Below are 16,619 nucleotides of genomic sequence, written 5' to 3' on the forward strand. Positions count from 1 at the left end.
ACAATGGGGTTCGAACCCACTATCTCCCAAATGCAAGCCCAAGCTGACCGCACGGCCAATTCGTTCGGTAAAACCATTCTTGAAATTAGTACCGTATGGGAATATTTGGATTGCTTTGTTAAAATGTATGTCCCAAAATCACAACAATTGAGAATTATATTATCTCGTTTTCAGGAAGTTCACTTACAATTCACACATCTACGAATTAACTTCGTATTGTTCCGTACCATCCTACTAGGATTTTGTTCGTGCTTGGTACCATCTTTCACCACGGCCCGAGGATGATGTTCAATGTTCTCTCCTTCTCTTTGGTTCTCTCATTTGATTAACGTATTGTGAGTGAGACGGAAGTCAGGTAATAAACCAGAAAACGGAGTCAAATGTTCATTTAATAAATAATATACGATATCCTAACCAAGGCGCACTGGGCGAATGATTATTAATTAAGGTAGACTGATTTTAACGTACTCTTTTCCCGTTAAGGTCTGGGTAAATGTGTGGTAATCCTTGCATAATCGTATTTCTTCGATAATTTCTTCACTCTTTCCTTAAGAAAACTTGTCAAGACATTGCTTGTTGATTACGAAAAGAGTGACTGAGCATTTTAATAATTTTCTTTTCAGGCTATTTACACCGACAGATGTCTGCAGATATGACGGAAGACAAGAAAGTGAGTGCTGTTCGTGTATTTGTAAGAAAACGCGAAATCAGATTTCGGAGTATAACCTCATTTCGTTTTCTATCTTCGCTAACCACTGATTGTAATTAATATATTTTACTTTATTATAGGATGAGGAGAAGGTTTACGGTGGTTGTGAAGGCCCTGATGCTATGTATGTGAAACTTATTTCATCTGATGGCCACGAATTTATTGTAAAACGTGAGCATGCCTTGACATCGGGAACAATTAAAGCCATGCTTAGTGGACCAGGACAGTTTGCAGAAAATGAAACAAACGAAGTTAACTTCCGAGAAATTCCGTAAGTAGAAGTTGAAGCACACTTGTGATTTATTGGATTTGACCACATTTCAATGTTACGCCACTCCTGAGACCTGTTGTAGGTGGTTTGAAAGCCTTTGTTAGCAGTCGAGTCTTTAGCACCTTGTAAGGACTTTTGCCTTTTACCAACTAATCATAGACTGCTTTTCCACAAGATAATCTTTTCAAATTCTTGGAACTGATCATTTTTAATGCTGGTAGTACCACTTTGAGAGCTCTCATTTTTGTTCTTTCAGACCGATATCCAATATTATTTTAAAGTTGAAATTGCCCCTACCTGATTGCTCAAGGTGTTACATTAACCATATCTTGTTCATATGCACAGTATTGTCAAATACTGGTTGTTGGGTTATAGGTTAGATAAAATGTTTTATTCAAGTGTATTGCTAACTCGTGTTTAGTAAGATACTTTAAGTGCACTTAGGTTTGCCAGAACTCATGTCTCTCAGCGATATATCTGTATTGATGAGTGCTTAGCAAATTTAAATTACATTACTAATTTCTTCTTGTACTGGAATTTTAATTATCAGAATCAAAATACCAAATGCAAATGCAAATATGATTGATCAGGAGGCTGGGCAGTAGAGTTTTATATTCACACAAGCTCTATAACATGATTGATGAGAAAGTAGAAAGAATGCAAACCTTCCATGGAATTCCTTTTAGAGGAGATATGTGTTCGTTGTGATGTCCAGGGACCCACTAATCCACTTCTAAAAGTATATTTGCCAGTACTTTTATAACCTAATAAAAAGTAGTACACGCTCTTCTCCATTGCTGGACTTGGTAGTAGCATTGCTATTGGCTAACATGTAATCGGATATGACATCATTCCCATCAGTGATGAGAAATACATTCCATTACAAATCCATGCAGATTAAAATTGCAAGTAAATATGGCCTATAAATGAAACAATGTAGAATACAGACCAATAATATTTTTATATGAAACTTACCTTAATGTAGTGGAGGATAGAGGACATTGGCAGCTTTAAAAAATTCGTTCACCCTCGTGTTCAAGGGGAATGTGGTTTTAAACAGGAATTCGGCAAGATATCAGACAAAATTGTTTTCTCCTGTTGAACCATGGAACGAAATAACTGCCGTGTTTCAAGTGTCGCCACCGATTTTCGATGTTTTGAGTGTGCATAGCAGGCCTATCATTAGGCATAACCACCGAGCGAGTTGGATGTGCGGTTAGGATCATGCAGCTGTGAGCTTGCATTCGGGAGATAGTGGGTTCGAACCCCACTCTCGGCAGCCCTGAAGATGGTTTCCCATTTTCACATTGGGCACTGTGCCTTAATTAAGGCCACTGCTGCTTCCTTCTCACTCCTAGCTCTTTTCTATCCTTTCATCACCATAAGACCTATCTCTGTTGGTGCAGAATCAAGCTGTGACGTTGATACAAAAGAACTATGGGTTGGAACTTCACTGTTGGCAGCCCTGAATGTGGTTTTTCGTGGTTTCCCATTTTCACACCAAGCAAAATGCTGGGGCTATACCTTAAGACCATGGCCACTTCCTTTCCATTTCTAGTCCTCTCCTATCCTATTGTCGCAATAAGACTATCTGTGTTGGTGCAACGTAAAGTCAATTGTAAGAAAAATAATTGAAGTTCTTATAAGTAGATGAAAAACCGGTGGCATTAATAAGACATCCACCGCACGCAGCCATATCGATAGAACAACAGTGATAATGAATCAACTAAGGACAGTAATTTGCAGGGACTTGTGACAATCAAATGCACTGCTGCCTCAGTCCCGATGCACTAGCTACTAAACACAATTTAGTAGGCATCTGGCAGCATTTTAAATTAATTCAGATCACCACTAGCCAATCTCAATTAATACTGCTTTTCAACACTCGCCTTCATAGAAAGCTCTGTTATCACCAAGAACAGTTTAGTAGTAGGCTTTGTAACTATTCTATATTCTAAATGAATTCAGCTTTTCCCCACCTGCCCATCTGTTGAATTAATTTAGGTTTTCAGCATTAACCCATATAGAATACTCATATCACAGGCCACCAGGCCAATCTCTGTCATGAGAACAGTGGCCCCCTTAGAGCCACGCTCCCTTTAAGAGGCTTAACTCAAGAATACAAACCTCCGCTTTACCCTTGCACGAATCAAACCCACATTTTCAACAGAGTAAAGGGCACGAAGATCGGAGCGTCTGAAGAAGTACTGAGAGGACCACAAAGCCTTGACGATGAAGTGACTAAAGTGATCCTATGCGGTCATAAAACCCAGTCCACATGTGGTTCATGAAAGCATTCAATATGACAAATCTTTGAAAACTGGGTGAGTTGGCTGTGAGTTTAGGGGTGCACAGCTGTGAGCTTGCATCCAGGAGATAGTGGGTTCGAATCCCACTGTCGACAGCCCTTAAGATGGTTTTCCGTGGTCTCCCATTTTCACACTAGGCATATGCTGGGACTGTACCTTCATTAAGGCCACGGCCGCTCCCTTCCCATTCCTAGGCTTTTCCTCTCCCATCGTTGCCATAAAGACCTATGTGTGTCAGTGCGACGTAAAGCAAATAGAAAAAAAATCTTTGGAAACCATGCACTGCTAGCCTGCTTACAAAGTGTCTCAGCTTATAATAGGGATGTACTGAAACGCTACCGATAGGTGTCTCACAAGTGGTAAACAGTATGCGCATGTTAATCGTCACTTGTTCCTCTGTTTTTAATGGAAGTTGCCTAGTTAGTTGAAGACGTTCAAGTTTTTATATATAGCTATGACAGAAAAGGAAACAAGAAAATTATTTTGCTTGGCTGTTGCAGTGTTCCATTGTTCCAAAATCAAGATCAGTCGTATTCATACCATCAGTTTCCTAAGGAGGAACCCTTCCATAAAAAGCGGTTGCATGCACTGACTCGTCATATCAAGGTCTGCTCAAAGCATTTTGCAGTTTAAGATCTTTTCATTACTGAAATGAATGATATAAGTCATTGTAATTAAGAAATAATTTTGTAATACGTTAGTGACATTCTGATTAGTTAATATGACCTATTTCAACGATTTTAGCCAAGCTGAGTTGCTCAGACGGTAGATCGCTGGCCTTCTCAGACCAACTTGGCAGGTTCGGTCCTGGCTCAGTCCAGTGATATTTTAAGGTGCTCAAGTACATCAGCCTCGTGTCGGTAGAGTTACTGGCATGTAAAAGAACTTCTGCGGAACAAAGTTCCGGCACCTTGGCGTCTCCGAAAACCGTAAAAGTAGTACGTGGGACTTAAAAACAATAATATTTATTATTATTATTATTTAATGAGCCTCCGTGGCTTATGCAGCAGCACGCCAGCCTCTCACTGCTGGGTTCCATGGTTCAAATCCCGGTCACTCCATGTGAGATTTGTGCTGGACAAAGCGGAGGCGGAACAGGTTTCTCTCCAGGTACTCCGGTTTTCCCTGTCATCTTTAATTCCAGCAACACCAATTTCATTTTCTTTCATCTGTCAGCCATTAATCATTGCCCCAGAAGAGTGTGACAGGCTTCGGCAGCCAGCACAATTCCTATCCTCGCCGCTAGATGGGGGCTTCATTCATTCCACTCCTGACCTGGTCGGATGACTGGAAACAGGCTGTGGATTTTCATATAAAAATACACACTTCTTTAATAGTGTGCTTGTGGTCTAATTGACAGCAATGTTTGAGTGCAAGTCAAAGTGGGCAGAAGTTCCAGGTACATACTTTGTGTGACCACAGAATGCCTAACCACCTTAAAATCAAGATCTACCGAACTGTTGTCCTTGTAGTGACTTTATATGGAACGAAATGCTGGCCCATGACCAAAACTACTAAGAGTCCGTGGAGTGGAAATCTATGTGGTTTGCTGGAGAATGCATGTCTCCTTCCGGGATCACATCTGCAGTGACATTCTCGGGAAACAGTGTGATGTTACCGTCATTGAAGAAAAGATGTTGGACAGCAGTTTGATATTACTGTTGCTGAATATCAAATGAGGTGCCCAGTTCCAGAAGTTGACATCTTCACTTCTGTAATTTCTTGAGAAAAAATAACTTGTTAAAATTAATCATAACAGTAAAATTCAGGAAATTTTATGGAATTTCTGTTGCAAACTATAACATAAACCTAAAAAGTAGGGACAGAGGTATATTCAGCAAAGCATTTAAGATATATTTAGCATTTAAAATTGCTGGAAGGAAGTTAATGGAATATCATATTTTAAAATGAACCTTTAGCATACGTTGAGTTTAGGAACAAAACATTGGATTTTGCTTAACAAGGATTATTTTAGCTACATCATATTGTTATGCACTCCTAATTCAATAAACTCATAAAATTAAATGTAAACACAGTTTCTAGCAAATTAGATGAAAAATAGTATGCAGTAACATAAGTCGCATGGATTAGATTCTCAAGTCTTAATCCTCCTCCCAGGGTTTGTAAATGAGTTAATTTGCCATGTCACCTTCTGTCACGTTATTTGGATCTATGACCTTTTGTAATACTGAAGTTTTTTGTTGTTTTTCCACTGAAATGAAATGTTGTATGGCTTTTAGTGCTGAGATATCCCAGGACGGGTTCGGCTCGCCAGTTGCAGGTCTTTCTATTTGACACCAGTAGGCGACCTGCGCGTTGTGATGAGGATGAAATGATGATGAAGACACCACATACACCCAGCCCCCATGCCGTAGGAATTAACCAATTAAGGTTAAAATCCCCGACCCGGCTGGGAATCGAACCCGGGACCCTCTGAACCGAAGGCCAGTACGCTGACCGTTCAGCCAACGAATCTGTCGTTTTTCCACTTTCCCCTGTAGTGAAGCATCAGCAATTTGTTCATATTAATGCAAGTTCGTCCATACCAGCGGTGTAGGTATTTAAGCCAGGAATTTTCGTTTTCCTTCAATTTTTCCCTCATTGAGTTGGAAAAGTTTATATTGTTCACCTTTCATGATGTGTCCAATGTACCTGAGCTTTCATTCCTTAATGGTTGTTAGAAACTCTTTTATTTTTTATTTAACAAGTTGAGGACTTCCTCATTGTTTTTCCTTTCCACCCACGATATTTGAAGCATTCCTCTGTACAAGTACATTTCGAAAGTTTCACTCCACCTCTCCAGCAAAGGGCTGAGCGTTCAGCCTTTGAAACCTTACAGAAGGGCAGGAAAAACAGCATCACAACGTCCAAACTTGGAGCTGAAGGTTGAGATCTCTGTTGGTGAATAGGGCCCTTGTACTGGTGATCAGATTTTTGGCTTGCCCAGTCCTGGATATTTCATTCTGGGATTGCAATGCTTAGTCACTACAGTCCCAAGATATTTGAAGGAAGACACTTGCTGAACAGTTGTGTTGTTAATGTGCTGGGAGGCCTGTTTAGGTGTTTTCAAAAATACAGTCAGCTTGGTCTTGCCAGTATTCATGAACAGATCAAATGCTGCACTGATCCTTGCAATGTTAGTAATAATTTGAAGATGAGCAAAGTTGCTGGCTAACACAACGGTATCATCAGCAAAGCAGATGTTCTGTTATTGTCTCTTATCCTGATCCCTAGGTTAACATCCTCGACAGCTTCCCTGAACACAGCCTCAGATTAGGTATTAAAAAGGAAGAGGGGACAGGACACAGCCCTGTCGCATGCCTCTGCGTATAGCTATGTCCCCAATTGTGTCTTCCTCAATTTTGACCTCTGCTGTTTGGTTCCAGTAGAGCTGAATGATGATGATTAGACATTGGATTTGTAAGCAAACGAATATTTTGTTTGCCAATATGTAGACCTTCAAAATCGACAAGGAGGTGCATTTGAAGGGGAAATTGGACAAATTATTAAGTTTAATAATGCATATTCGCATATATTTGAGTTTTTTGTAAATGCTATTTGTTCGGGGCGTCTACCTATAGAGATCTTTTGCCCCTACTTGCACCATGTGATATGAACCTGCGTGTAATTGGAATGGAGGAAGTGTAGAGTGTTGAATGTGAGGAAAGGAACATTAAAGACAACACAAACACCCAGTCCCCAGGCCAGGGATATTAATCATTTACAACTTAAAACCCCTGACCCGGCTGGGAATCGAACCCGGGGCCGCCGGGTGACAGGCGGACGCATTGCCCCCTACACCGCAGGGCCGGACTATATTTGAGATTAGTGCATACATTTCAAATTTTGGTTGTAGGCCTATTATGCATATTTTAACATGTTTTATAATCAGTCTTCAAGAAAATGTACAGTAATTAACGCCGTGAACTCCTTCGGCAATGAAACAGTTCAAAGGGAACAGGGACTTGTTAAGACACACTTCCAAATCATACCAACTAGAATCAATCAAGAAGCTAGAAACACATGGGTTGCATCTTGGTGATTTGCTGAACATTATGGAGAACATGGAACGTGAAATGGAAGGTATTCCATGAAACCTCAAATTCTGTCTGCAAAGAAAATATTGTGATGTCCTTAAACAAAATTCAGGCTACATCATGGTAGTTATAAACTAGTATGTGGCTGGTACTGATAATGTGGATCTACCAGAATGTTTAACACCTCCACTCGCTCCCGAATTTAAGTACTGTCCTGTGACATCCGTAGATGTAGAGAGATCATTCTCCGAATTGTAGCTAGTTTTAGCAGACATATGCCGCAAATTTGTACTAGAAAGCTTGGAGAAGGCGTGTAGTGTACTGCAAAGCGAATTATGGACAGGAAAAGTAGGGTGTGCAGTGTTCAATGAAAGAGGAATGTGTATTTAAGTGTGTTTCTTAATGTTTGTGGTATTTTTACATGGTTTTCTTACAATCTTATTGATTTATAATGTGTATTAATTAACACACTGTCTTATCTAGGAAACATGTGCATATTGTTATAACAGTGAACACAGATACATTTCACAAACTACACAAGAAACTCGTTTATCCAGATTAAGTGGGACCGGAACTGATCCGGATTATCAAAAATCTGCATAATCCGGAAAAACTAAAAAACAAATCCAGTACAGTACATGTTATATAATCTATTATCATAAGTTGTACAGTAATACCTTTTTTCAGTTGTAGAAAAAAAATATAAGAACACTTTTCTTACATTTATGACTGTTTTATGTACTAAAATAATGTAAGAGATTTTTCTGTTTTACAATTGTATAGTGTTTGCATGCAGCATGATCACAAAGACGTTTTACCGACATCAGTTCCCCCGGAGTGGTTTCAGTCTGGGATGCTAAATAGGCCATCAGTTTGTCCACATACATTGCCTCCCCTCTGTGAGTCATTGTTTCTTCTGATGGAACGCCGGTTTCATTTTCGAATTCACCATCACTCTCGTCATTACTTGCCGAGGAACAAGAGGAAATAATTTCTTCGTCTATCATTATGCCGTAGCCTGAATTAGTAATTTGTCATTCTCATCATAACTATCCTAGTCGGAAAAGATATTCAAGATGAGTCGACCCCGCAAAAGAAATACTGCACGAGTAAAAATAATTTTTTTTTTTTTAATCAGGATAAACCGGAGATCCAGATTAATGAGGGCCGGATAAACTAAGTTCTTGTGTATGCACAGATTCTTTGTACAGTACTAGTGGAACAGCTGCAAGTGTGAGTAGTGTGATATTTTGTTTTTCATTCAGCGGTTTATCCATGATAATGATTTTATGTATTGGTGTGGGTGAACCTCGTAGGTAGTAAAGGAATGTTACGTTTTATTTCGTACAAGTGTTTAAAACCATGAAAATAAGTGCATATTAAATGCATATTTCACTGCTTTTTGCAGCATAGTTCATGCTTATATTGGCAATTTATACAGCATATAAATTTGAAGTCTAGTGGTGATACATAGATCACCAGCATCAATAGACCAGCTAGAAGACGATAGGGAAAAGGTGATCTATCAACTGACCATACCTTATTATAAAGATAAATTTGGATTGAGGGACAATGTAAGTATTAGGGTTAGTGATAGGTGTTCAAGGGACTATTTCTTCTTTTAAACTGTTATGTCTTAACAAGTCCAGAACTACAGATTTGATGTGCCAGCATTGCAGAGAGCTTGTAGTTTCTGGAATTGGTCTCTTTGGCCATCTAGAATTTATAACTGACAATATTGATCCACGTGAAAAACATTAGTTCTCCCAAGAAGTTAATGATGATGATGAATGTAATGCAGTAAATCCCTAAAGGCAGTGCCTTGTTAATTCATCCAATTTATCCTTTGCCCTTAGCTTCACGTTTCATTTCTTGATGAACATTTTGCATCATTTATTGAGGGTACACTCTCCTCAGTCTTCCATGACCTCTCTTTCCCAAAATGTTTTCTTGGATTAAATTACTCAAGGAGGTACTATTGTGCAAGGTGTGTTTAATAACTTGAACAATAATTAGTAATTTAATCATATATACTGTATGTTATTTAAAAAATTGTGCAAGGAGATTTTATTGGTTTAAAATATTTATATGTATTCTTTTATGTAGAAAAACTAAACCACTTGATTCTCTGGGATGATTTTTTAGATGCTAAGTAATAATGTTCTTGAACTTACAAAATATTTTCCTAGTTCTTGTGTATACCCTATGTTTGAACAGTATACTGGGTGATTCATGAGGTGGTTACTGTCTTGTGGGTGCAGAGCTGATTGCTGAAGACGTTTTGATCATAAATTATTATATGAACATGTGGGAGTGATTATTGTTTTAAAAGGAAGTATAACTCTGCATCCTATTCTTGATACTTTACAAAGTTACAATAATTTGATAATTGTTTGTAAAACTTTTTTCTTGATTTTCTTTCATTAGAAGGGGAAAATACAATAAAATTTACTCTTCTCAAATAATCCTGTATTTAATTGGCTTTTGTTCTGAAGTTCAAGATGTGTATTTTTAATTCTGTAATTGCGTTGTACAGAAAATTTAACTACAAAAGTAGGGCATACATATTTCTTATGGAATTTACTCTTAGTTACTCCTTGGTGCTACAGCCCTTGTAGGGCCTTGGCCTCTCTGACGATTGTAGCCCAATCTTCACGATCTTCTGCACGCCTCCATCTTCTTATTCCCATCTTTCTTAAATCCTCCTCCACATCATCCAGCCATCTTTTCCGGGGTCTTCCTTTTCATCTTCTACCACCTGGATTTCCCTTATAGATCTTCTTGACAGCTCTATTATCTGGCATTCTCTCCACGTGTCCCAACCACCTTAATCTGTTGCTTTTTATTTCGGTTATGATACTTGGATGTCCATAGAGTTCTTCCAATTCCTTGTTTTTCCTTATTCTCCACAATTCTCCTTCCTTCACTGGGCCAAAAATCTTTCTCAGTATTTTTCTCTCCGATCTGTTCAACAGTTCTTCATCTACTTCGGTCATTGTCCATGTTTCAGAGCCATAAGTTACCACTGCTCGTAATACTGTTCGATAGACTGTCAACTTTAATCTTCTACCAAGGCTGCGTGATCTAAACACTTTAATAAAGCTAAGTAAGCCCTATTGCCCGCAGCAATCCTCGCTTTTATTTCCTCTTTCATGTCATTATCTTTTGTCACCAGCACTCCTAAATACTTTAAACTTTTCACATCTCTCGTAGTTAATCCTATTTAATTTTATACACTTGTCTTCCCTTACTACGGTCCTCCTAGATGCAAACAGGTAATGAGTTTTGGCATTATTCACTCTTAGGCCCATTTCACCTCCTTCCTTTTCTAATCTATCCAGTCCTTCCTCTAGGTCTTTCAATCTTCTAGCCAGCATATCAACATCATCAGTATAAGCCAGATTCTGTGTTACACGGTTGAACAGCGTACCGCCTGGATTACTGACCTCCACCTTTCTCATCACACGCTCCAAAACCACATTGAAGAGCAGGGTAGATAACACATCCCCTTGCCGCAAACCTTGGTTTACTTCAAACTCTTTAGTAACATTTCCTTCTATTTTAACCATGCATTTAGTACCTGTTAGGGTCATTTGTACCAGTCTTATCAATTTAGTTGGGAACTCCATGTCCATCATTGTTTGATACAGTTTCCTTCTCTTCACACTATCATAAGCCTGCCAAAAATCCACAAACAGCTGATGCACATCTACATTTCTCCATTATTTGCCTGACAGTGAAGATGTGATCTGTTGTTGATCTACCCTGCCGAAAGCCACTTTGGTAGTCTCCTAGTATCTGCTCAACCAGCGGAGTGAGTCTCATAGACAAAACCTTGGCTAAGACCTTATAAACCACACTAAGCAAAGATATACCTCTATAATTTTCACAAATTGCTTTATCTTTCTTCTTATGAATTGGGCAAATAATTGCTAAGCTCCAATGCTCTGGCATTTGTTCTGTTTCCCAAACTTCCACAATTAGTTGGTGAATAAGTTGCGTCAACTGTTCACCACCGTATTTAATCATCTCAGCTGAAATGTTATCACTTCCTGGAGCCTTATTATTCTTCAAGTACTTAATTGCTGTCCTCACTTCTACAGATGGTACAGGCACTGGTTTTAAATCTAGGCCAGGATCCTGCCAAGGCTGCCCATCCTCTTCTTCCAATCTCACCGTCTCTGCAGCCACATTCAACAGTTCACTAAAGTATTCCGCCCATCGGTCAAGAATCCGGTCTCTTCCCCCAATCATCTTTCCTTCTTTATCTCTACAGAATACAGCATGTGGTTGAAAACCTTTCTGTACGCCCTTTATTTTTCCATAGAACTTCCGTACTTCTTGCATATCATATTGTTCCTCCAAATCTGTAATCCATTTCCTCTCTGCCTCTCTCTTCTTTCTCCTACAATTTCTGTCTGCCTCTTTCCTCTTCTTCCTAAATTCTTCTACATATGTTCTTGTTTTCCTGCTAAACATTTTCTTCCTTGCTTCATTTCTCTCCTCAACTGCTCTTCTGCAATCATCATCAAACCATCCTTGCCTTTCAGTCTTTACCTCCACTCCTAGTACTTCATCTGCATTTTCCTGCAATGCATCCCTCAATAAAATCCACTTTCCTTCGATGTTTTCTACTGCCCAGCTATGTTGTTTAGCCTCCAATTTCTTCTTCATCCTGCATTCATACAGTTGCGCAGTTTCTTTATTTTTCAATTTTGAGACCATATATCTCCTTGGAGCTTTCCCTTTCTTAGCAGATCTGTAAGTTGCAATACATTGCCTGTATTTTACTCTTACCAAGTAATGGTCCGAATCACAATCAGCTCCCCTACAACTGTCAACTTGTAGTATGTCAGATGCATGTCTCCTATCGATTACTACATGGTCTATTTGATTAAAGGTGACACCATCTGGTGAACACCAAGTGGCTTTCCGTATATTCTTTCTCTGAAACCAAGTACTCTTCACCACCATCGAGTTTCCCATGGCAAAATCAATTAGCCTCTGTCCATTATCATTTGATTCATCATGCAAACTTTCCTTCCCAACTGTCTCCCTATAGGCTTCTTCTTTACCCACTTTAGCGTTGAAATCTCCAAGTATGATTTTTACATCTTGTCTTGGGATGCATTCTATTTCTTGTTCCAATTGTCCATAGAACATATCTTTCTCTTCATCCTCAGCCTCTTCTGTAGGTGCATACACACACACAAGGGTGATATTGAAAAAATGGGCCTTCATCCTTAGAGTGCATATTCTTTCATTTACAGGTTTAAAATTCAAAACTGCTGACTTATATCTGTCATCCACTAGGAAGCCTGTGCCACCTATTGTACCTCTGGCTCGAACTGTATATCTACCACTTCTAAAAACACCATTTCCTTTCCATCTGACTTCCTGAATTGCTGCTATTCCAATATTATATTTCTCCATTTCTTGTTTCAGATTGTTTAGGGCTCCTGGTTTATTCAGGGTTCGTACATTCCAGGTTGCTACATACATATCATATTTCCGTTTGCATCTTCCATTTCCTCGCTTGGGTCGTTTACCATTATCATCAGTCCGGCTATTCTTGTCTGTGAGTTTCGTAACGAGTTGTTTTTCCAATATAGGGTTGTTAGCCCCATGATCAACCCCCAACCTGGAGGACCAGGGTATCCCTCTTGGTCTGGCCTATCACCTTTGACCTGTCCGGCTTGGGTGGCCCTACCAGGAGCTTATGCTCCCGCCGGCATAGCTCTCAGGATCACTTAGGCATGCAAGCTCCCACATCGCGACAAGATGAAGATAGCAGCGTGGGAGATTTCTTATGGAATAATAATTGTTATATATTGCACCAGTTGAATGCTCAGGTCACATTTTGCAGCATTAATATGCAGCCTTGTTAACGTAACATTTTAAAAAGTGTCACTGTCCACTGCAATTCACTTACCTGCACACTTACGAAATCATTGTAACTCTAAAAAATGTTGCTAATTCGACACTGGTTCATATGTCCTCTTTTGCTTAAAATGTCTTGCAAAATCAGTTCCATAAGTGGCAGTAACTACTCATTAATCACCCCTTATATGAATCGGACAGCATACACTTGTACACTCAACTGCACAAAAATTTTGCTATCACAGAAGATGACTTTCTTTCATTATCCTCTTGTTTGAAATAGGATGAACGTATTGTGCAGGTGGTAGGATTCTGGCCGCTGGCTATCCAAGGTAACAAATATGTTTTGAGAATGTATACAATTTAATATTTCTTTACCGGCCAATTTTTGTACGGTGGAGTGTACATATATAAGGTGGTGGTATACACTGATATGGATCTGTGCGCCCAGCAGACTAACGTATTTCAGAATGGGATAATTCTTGTGTTCTTAAAAAAAACATGGACAGTAGAGGACTTTCAGTAAGTAGGTCTGGAAAGATTTAAAGATAGTTGTGTGGCAAATAAGAGTGCTCATAAGTCTAACTTGTCAAGTGAACTGCTGTTTATTTTGTAAACAGTTGATTTTCATTGCTTTTTACATTTCCTTGCTTAAAAATATTTAAACAGTCCTCTAAAGGAATTCAAATTAATAGCTGTTATTTTTCTTTTCCAGATCACATGTACTGCAGAAAGTTTGTATGTACTTCACTTACAAAGTTCGATACACTAACAGTTCGACTGAAATTCCAGAGTTCCCAATTGCTCCTGAAATTGCTTTAGAATTGCTCATGGCAGCCAATTTTCTTGATTGCTAATTTAAGAACTAGATCAGCATTTCTCCCTCCCTTATCTTGTGTGCACGGCATGATCTAGCTTTACAGAAAGATATAGCCTACAATGATGCTGTATTGTGTCTGATTGTTGTGTGAATGATATATACAATTGATATTTAATTTGTAATGGTTAAATAAATTCTGTTATGTAATACATTGATATTTTTTACTATGGATTCTGTGATGTATTATGTTAGATACCCATGCAGTTGTTATAAATTACAAACTGGTAGCTGAAATCATAGATATGTAAGGAGAATGAATGTTGTATGGTTTTGCTGCCTGTAACACTCTGGGAATTTGTAAGGCAGGAAGTTTAAAGTTGTTGATTTTATTAACTCATGCAGTTAAGTATTTTTCATGGAGATAAGTGTGTGTTTGAGTGTGTGCACATGCAGACTGATATTGTGGAACCATTCAACATTTTGTAAATAAGATGAATGGTGCCCTTTTGTCATGCCTTTCATCAAAGTGATACAGGTCTTATAGTTAGGTGTCAGGCCCAGTTTTCATGTCAGCCTGGCATTTGCCAAGTTGATAATGCTTTGTATAATTGTACTTATAAAAATATTTTCTCTGATTATTCCATAGCATTCTGATGGCAAAATGAGATAATCTATTTCATCAGTCATTGCTGTATAATATTCAGTGCTGTTCAAATCCTTGTCTGAAGTACTACCGTTTGTGGTATACCCACTTGAAAATATGAAGGTGGATTTTTTTAAATCAGGTATTATTTAAATATATAGTCCAATGCAAAACAGACCACATGTGTTGTCATTCTCTTTTTGTCTTGGCTGCGTCTAAATTGATTTTACTTCTTTTTACATTTTAGGGGAAAATAACTGTGCTTTATTAGATCATTCATAATACTGAAGAAGTGATTTTTCAGGTAATGCTGTTGGAAGATAACTTAAAAACCTTTCAATGTTATGCAGTCACTATTATAGCAGAAGGTTGGTCCCAATAACTGTCTGGGAGTGTTTCTTGAATTTTACTAAGGATGCTTTTGAAATTATACTCCGCAAATATCTTTGTCAAGAACATTAATCCCAGTACAGTTTTTATTACTTGATTTTTCATATTCTGGAATATCAACATTTTTCCCTAGTGGTTACTAAAGCAAACTTATTTTTTCTGATTTTGATCTGAATTAGTTTCTTGTGATTTTGTACACTCCCCTGATGCAATATTTTCATTACCTGCAATATTCAACCATTTAAAATATATTTATAATCTTGAACTCACTAATACTCCTTCAACTGGTAACTCTAGTCTTCACTCTTATACTGAATGAAGACTCATCAAGCAGACATGATATATACACTACATACAAAATTTTGCAGCAAATCAATTGAAAAGCACTGGTATAACTAACTTGTAATGACTGATAACATTGCTGTGTATTTATTTATTTGTTTAGTTTGCCTGAATGTTTTCATATCAAATCTTAATACTGTGTTTGTCATGTTTGTACAGTTTGGTAATATAAAAGTCTATTTTAATCACTATGGAAGATGCAAAGATTAGGAAATTACTATCGTGTCTATTCAGACACGATCACAGTGATAATGTTGAAAACATTGTAATTCCTGTAGAGTAAGAAACATCTATTGAAGTTCGTCAGAAATGTCAACAAAACTGGTTTTATTTTTAAAACTGATCTGCATGTAGAATAGAGGAGCAAACGGATGTAATTACAGAATAATAGTGATATTTAATAAAATAAATTACTACAGCTGTGACCTATTCAGTTAATGATTTTTGAAGAAACCAGATGTTCCAGAGAACAGGACACCTTTCTTTCTGAACTGTGGAGTGGCTGATGAAATGTATCTGCATGGTTTCTTTTGACTGAAATGTTCTATAATTTTGATGAATGTAACTACAAAACAAAAATATAACGTGGCTATCTATTGAAGAGTATGATTATTTTAATGCTGTAGTGAAGTAATCTCAGGCTGTGTATTTTTAGTGTATGAACAGGAAAATGAGTCTTAATGATTAAATCACTAAAATTATTTGTTGTTAAGTATAGAAAGTTAGATTAAGATTCTACCTGAAGTTTGCATGAAAATTGGTAGTCTAATGGTTGGCCAGGCTAGAGAACTAGAATTTAACCCTGAATAACAAATTTTTCTACCTTATCTCACATCTTTTCTTGATAGCTCATGTAGACTTTCTCAGCTGTCAAAATATTATAGGAATCTTCTTTGAGAAAATGACTGCTTTGAAAGTATAGATCACATCACCTTCAGTAATTGAATTATTTTTTAGGTTCAAAAATATATCGAACGTAAATTTTCCTAGTTTTAAACAGTGCATGCAGCTTAAAATAATCTGAATGAAATCTCAACTCAGCACCAAAAGGCCACGGTAGACCCCAGCAGACATGAGTATCCCTGGTAAATAAAGACCTGGAAACAACAAATGCAGATCCATTGACAACCAGGCACAGAACACTCTGGCGATACATGAATAAGAAAGGCAACCCTAATTAAAAATGGGAAAAGGCCTGACATAAGACAGCTGTATGTT

At 38.0% G+C, this 16,619-nt stretch overlaps 1 protein-coding gene across 3 annotated transcripts; it reads left to right on the plus strand.

Moving 5' to 3' along the window:
• Nucleotides 1-264: 264 nt before the first annotated feature.
• Nucleotides 265-15,830, plus strand: EloC (elongin C). 3 transcript variants are annotated; one of them, XM_067143293.2, is made up of 4 exons: nucleotides 265-355; nucleotides 624-670; nucleotides 790-980; nucleotides 13,922-15,830. In XM_067143293.2, the coding sequence occupies exons 2-4, from the start codon at nucleotides 641-643 to the stop codon at nucleotides 14,061-14,063; spliced, it is 363 nt and encodes a 120-aa protein (XP_066999394.1). In that variant the 5' UTR covers nucleotides 265-355; nucleotides 624-640; the 3' UTR covers nucleotides 14,064-15,830. The 3 variants fall into 3 exon arrangements, with proteins under 3 accessions (XP_066999394.1, XP_066999393.1, XP_066999392.1); XM_067143292.2 differs by having other exon boundaries at nucleotides 329-448; XM_067143291.2 differs by lacking the exon at nucleotides 265-355 and adding an exon at nucleotides 478-500.
• Nucleotides 15,831-16,619: the final 789 nt, after the last annotated feature.

The sequence above is a fragment of the Anabrus simplex genome, chromosome 3, assembly GCF_040414725.1.
Source record: "Anabrus simplex isolate iqAnaSimp1 chromosome 3, ASM4041472v1, whole genome shotgun sequence".
Lineage (NCBI taxonomy): Eukaryota > Metazoa > Arthropoda > Insecta > Orthoptera > Tettigoniidae > Anabrus > Anabrus simplex.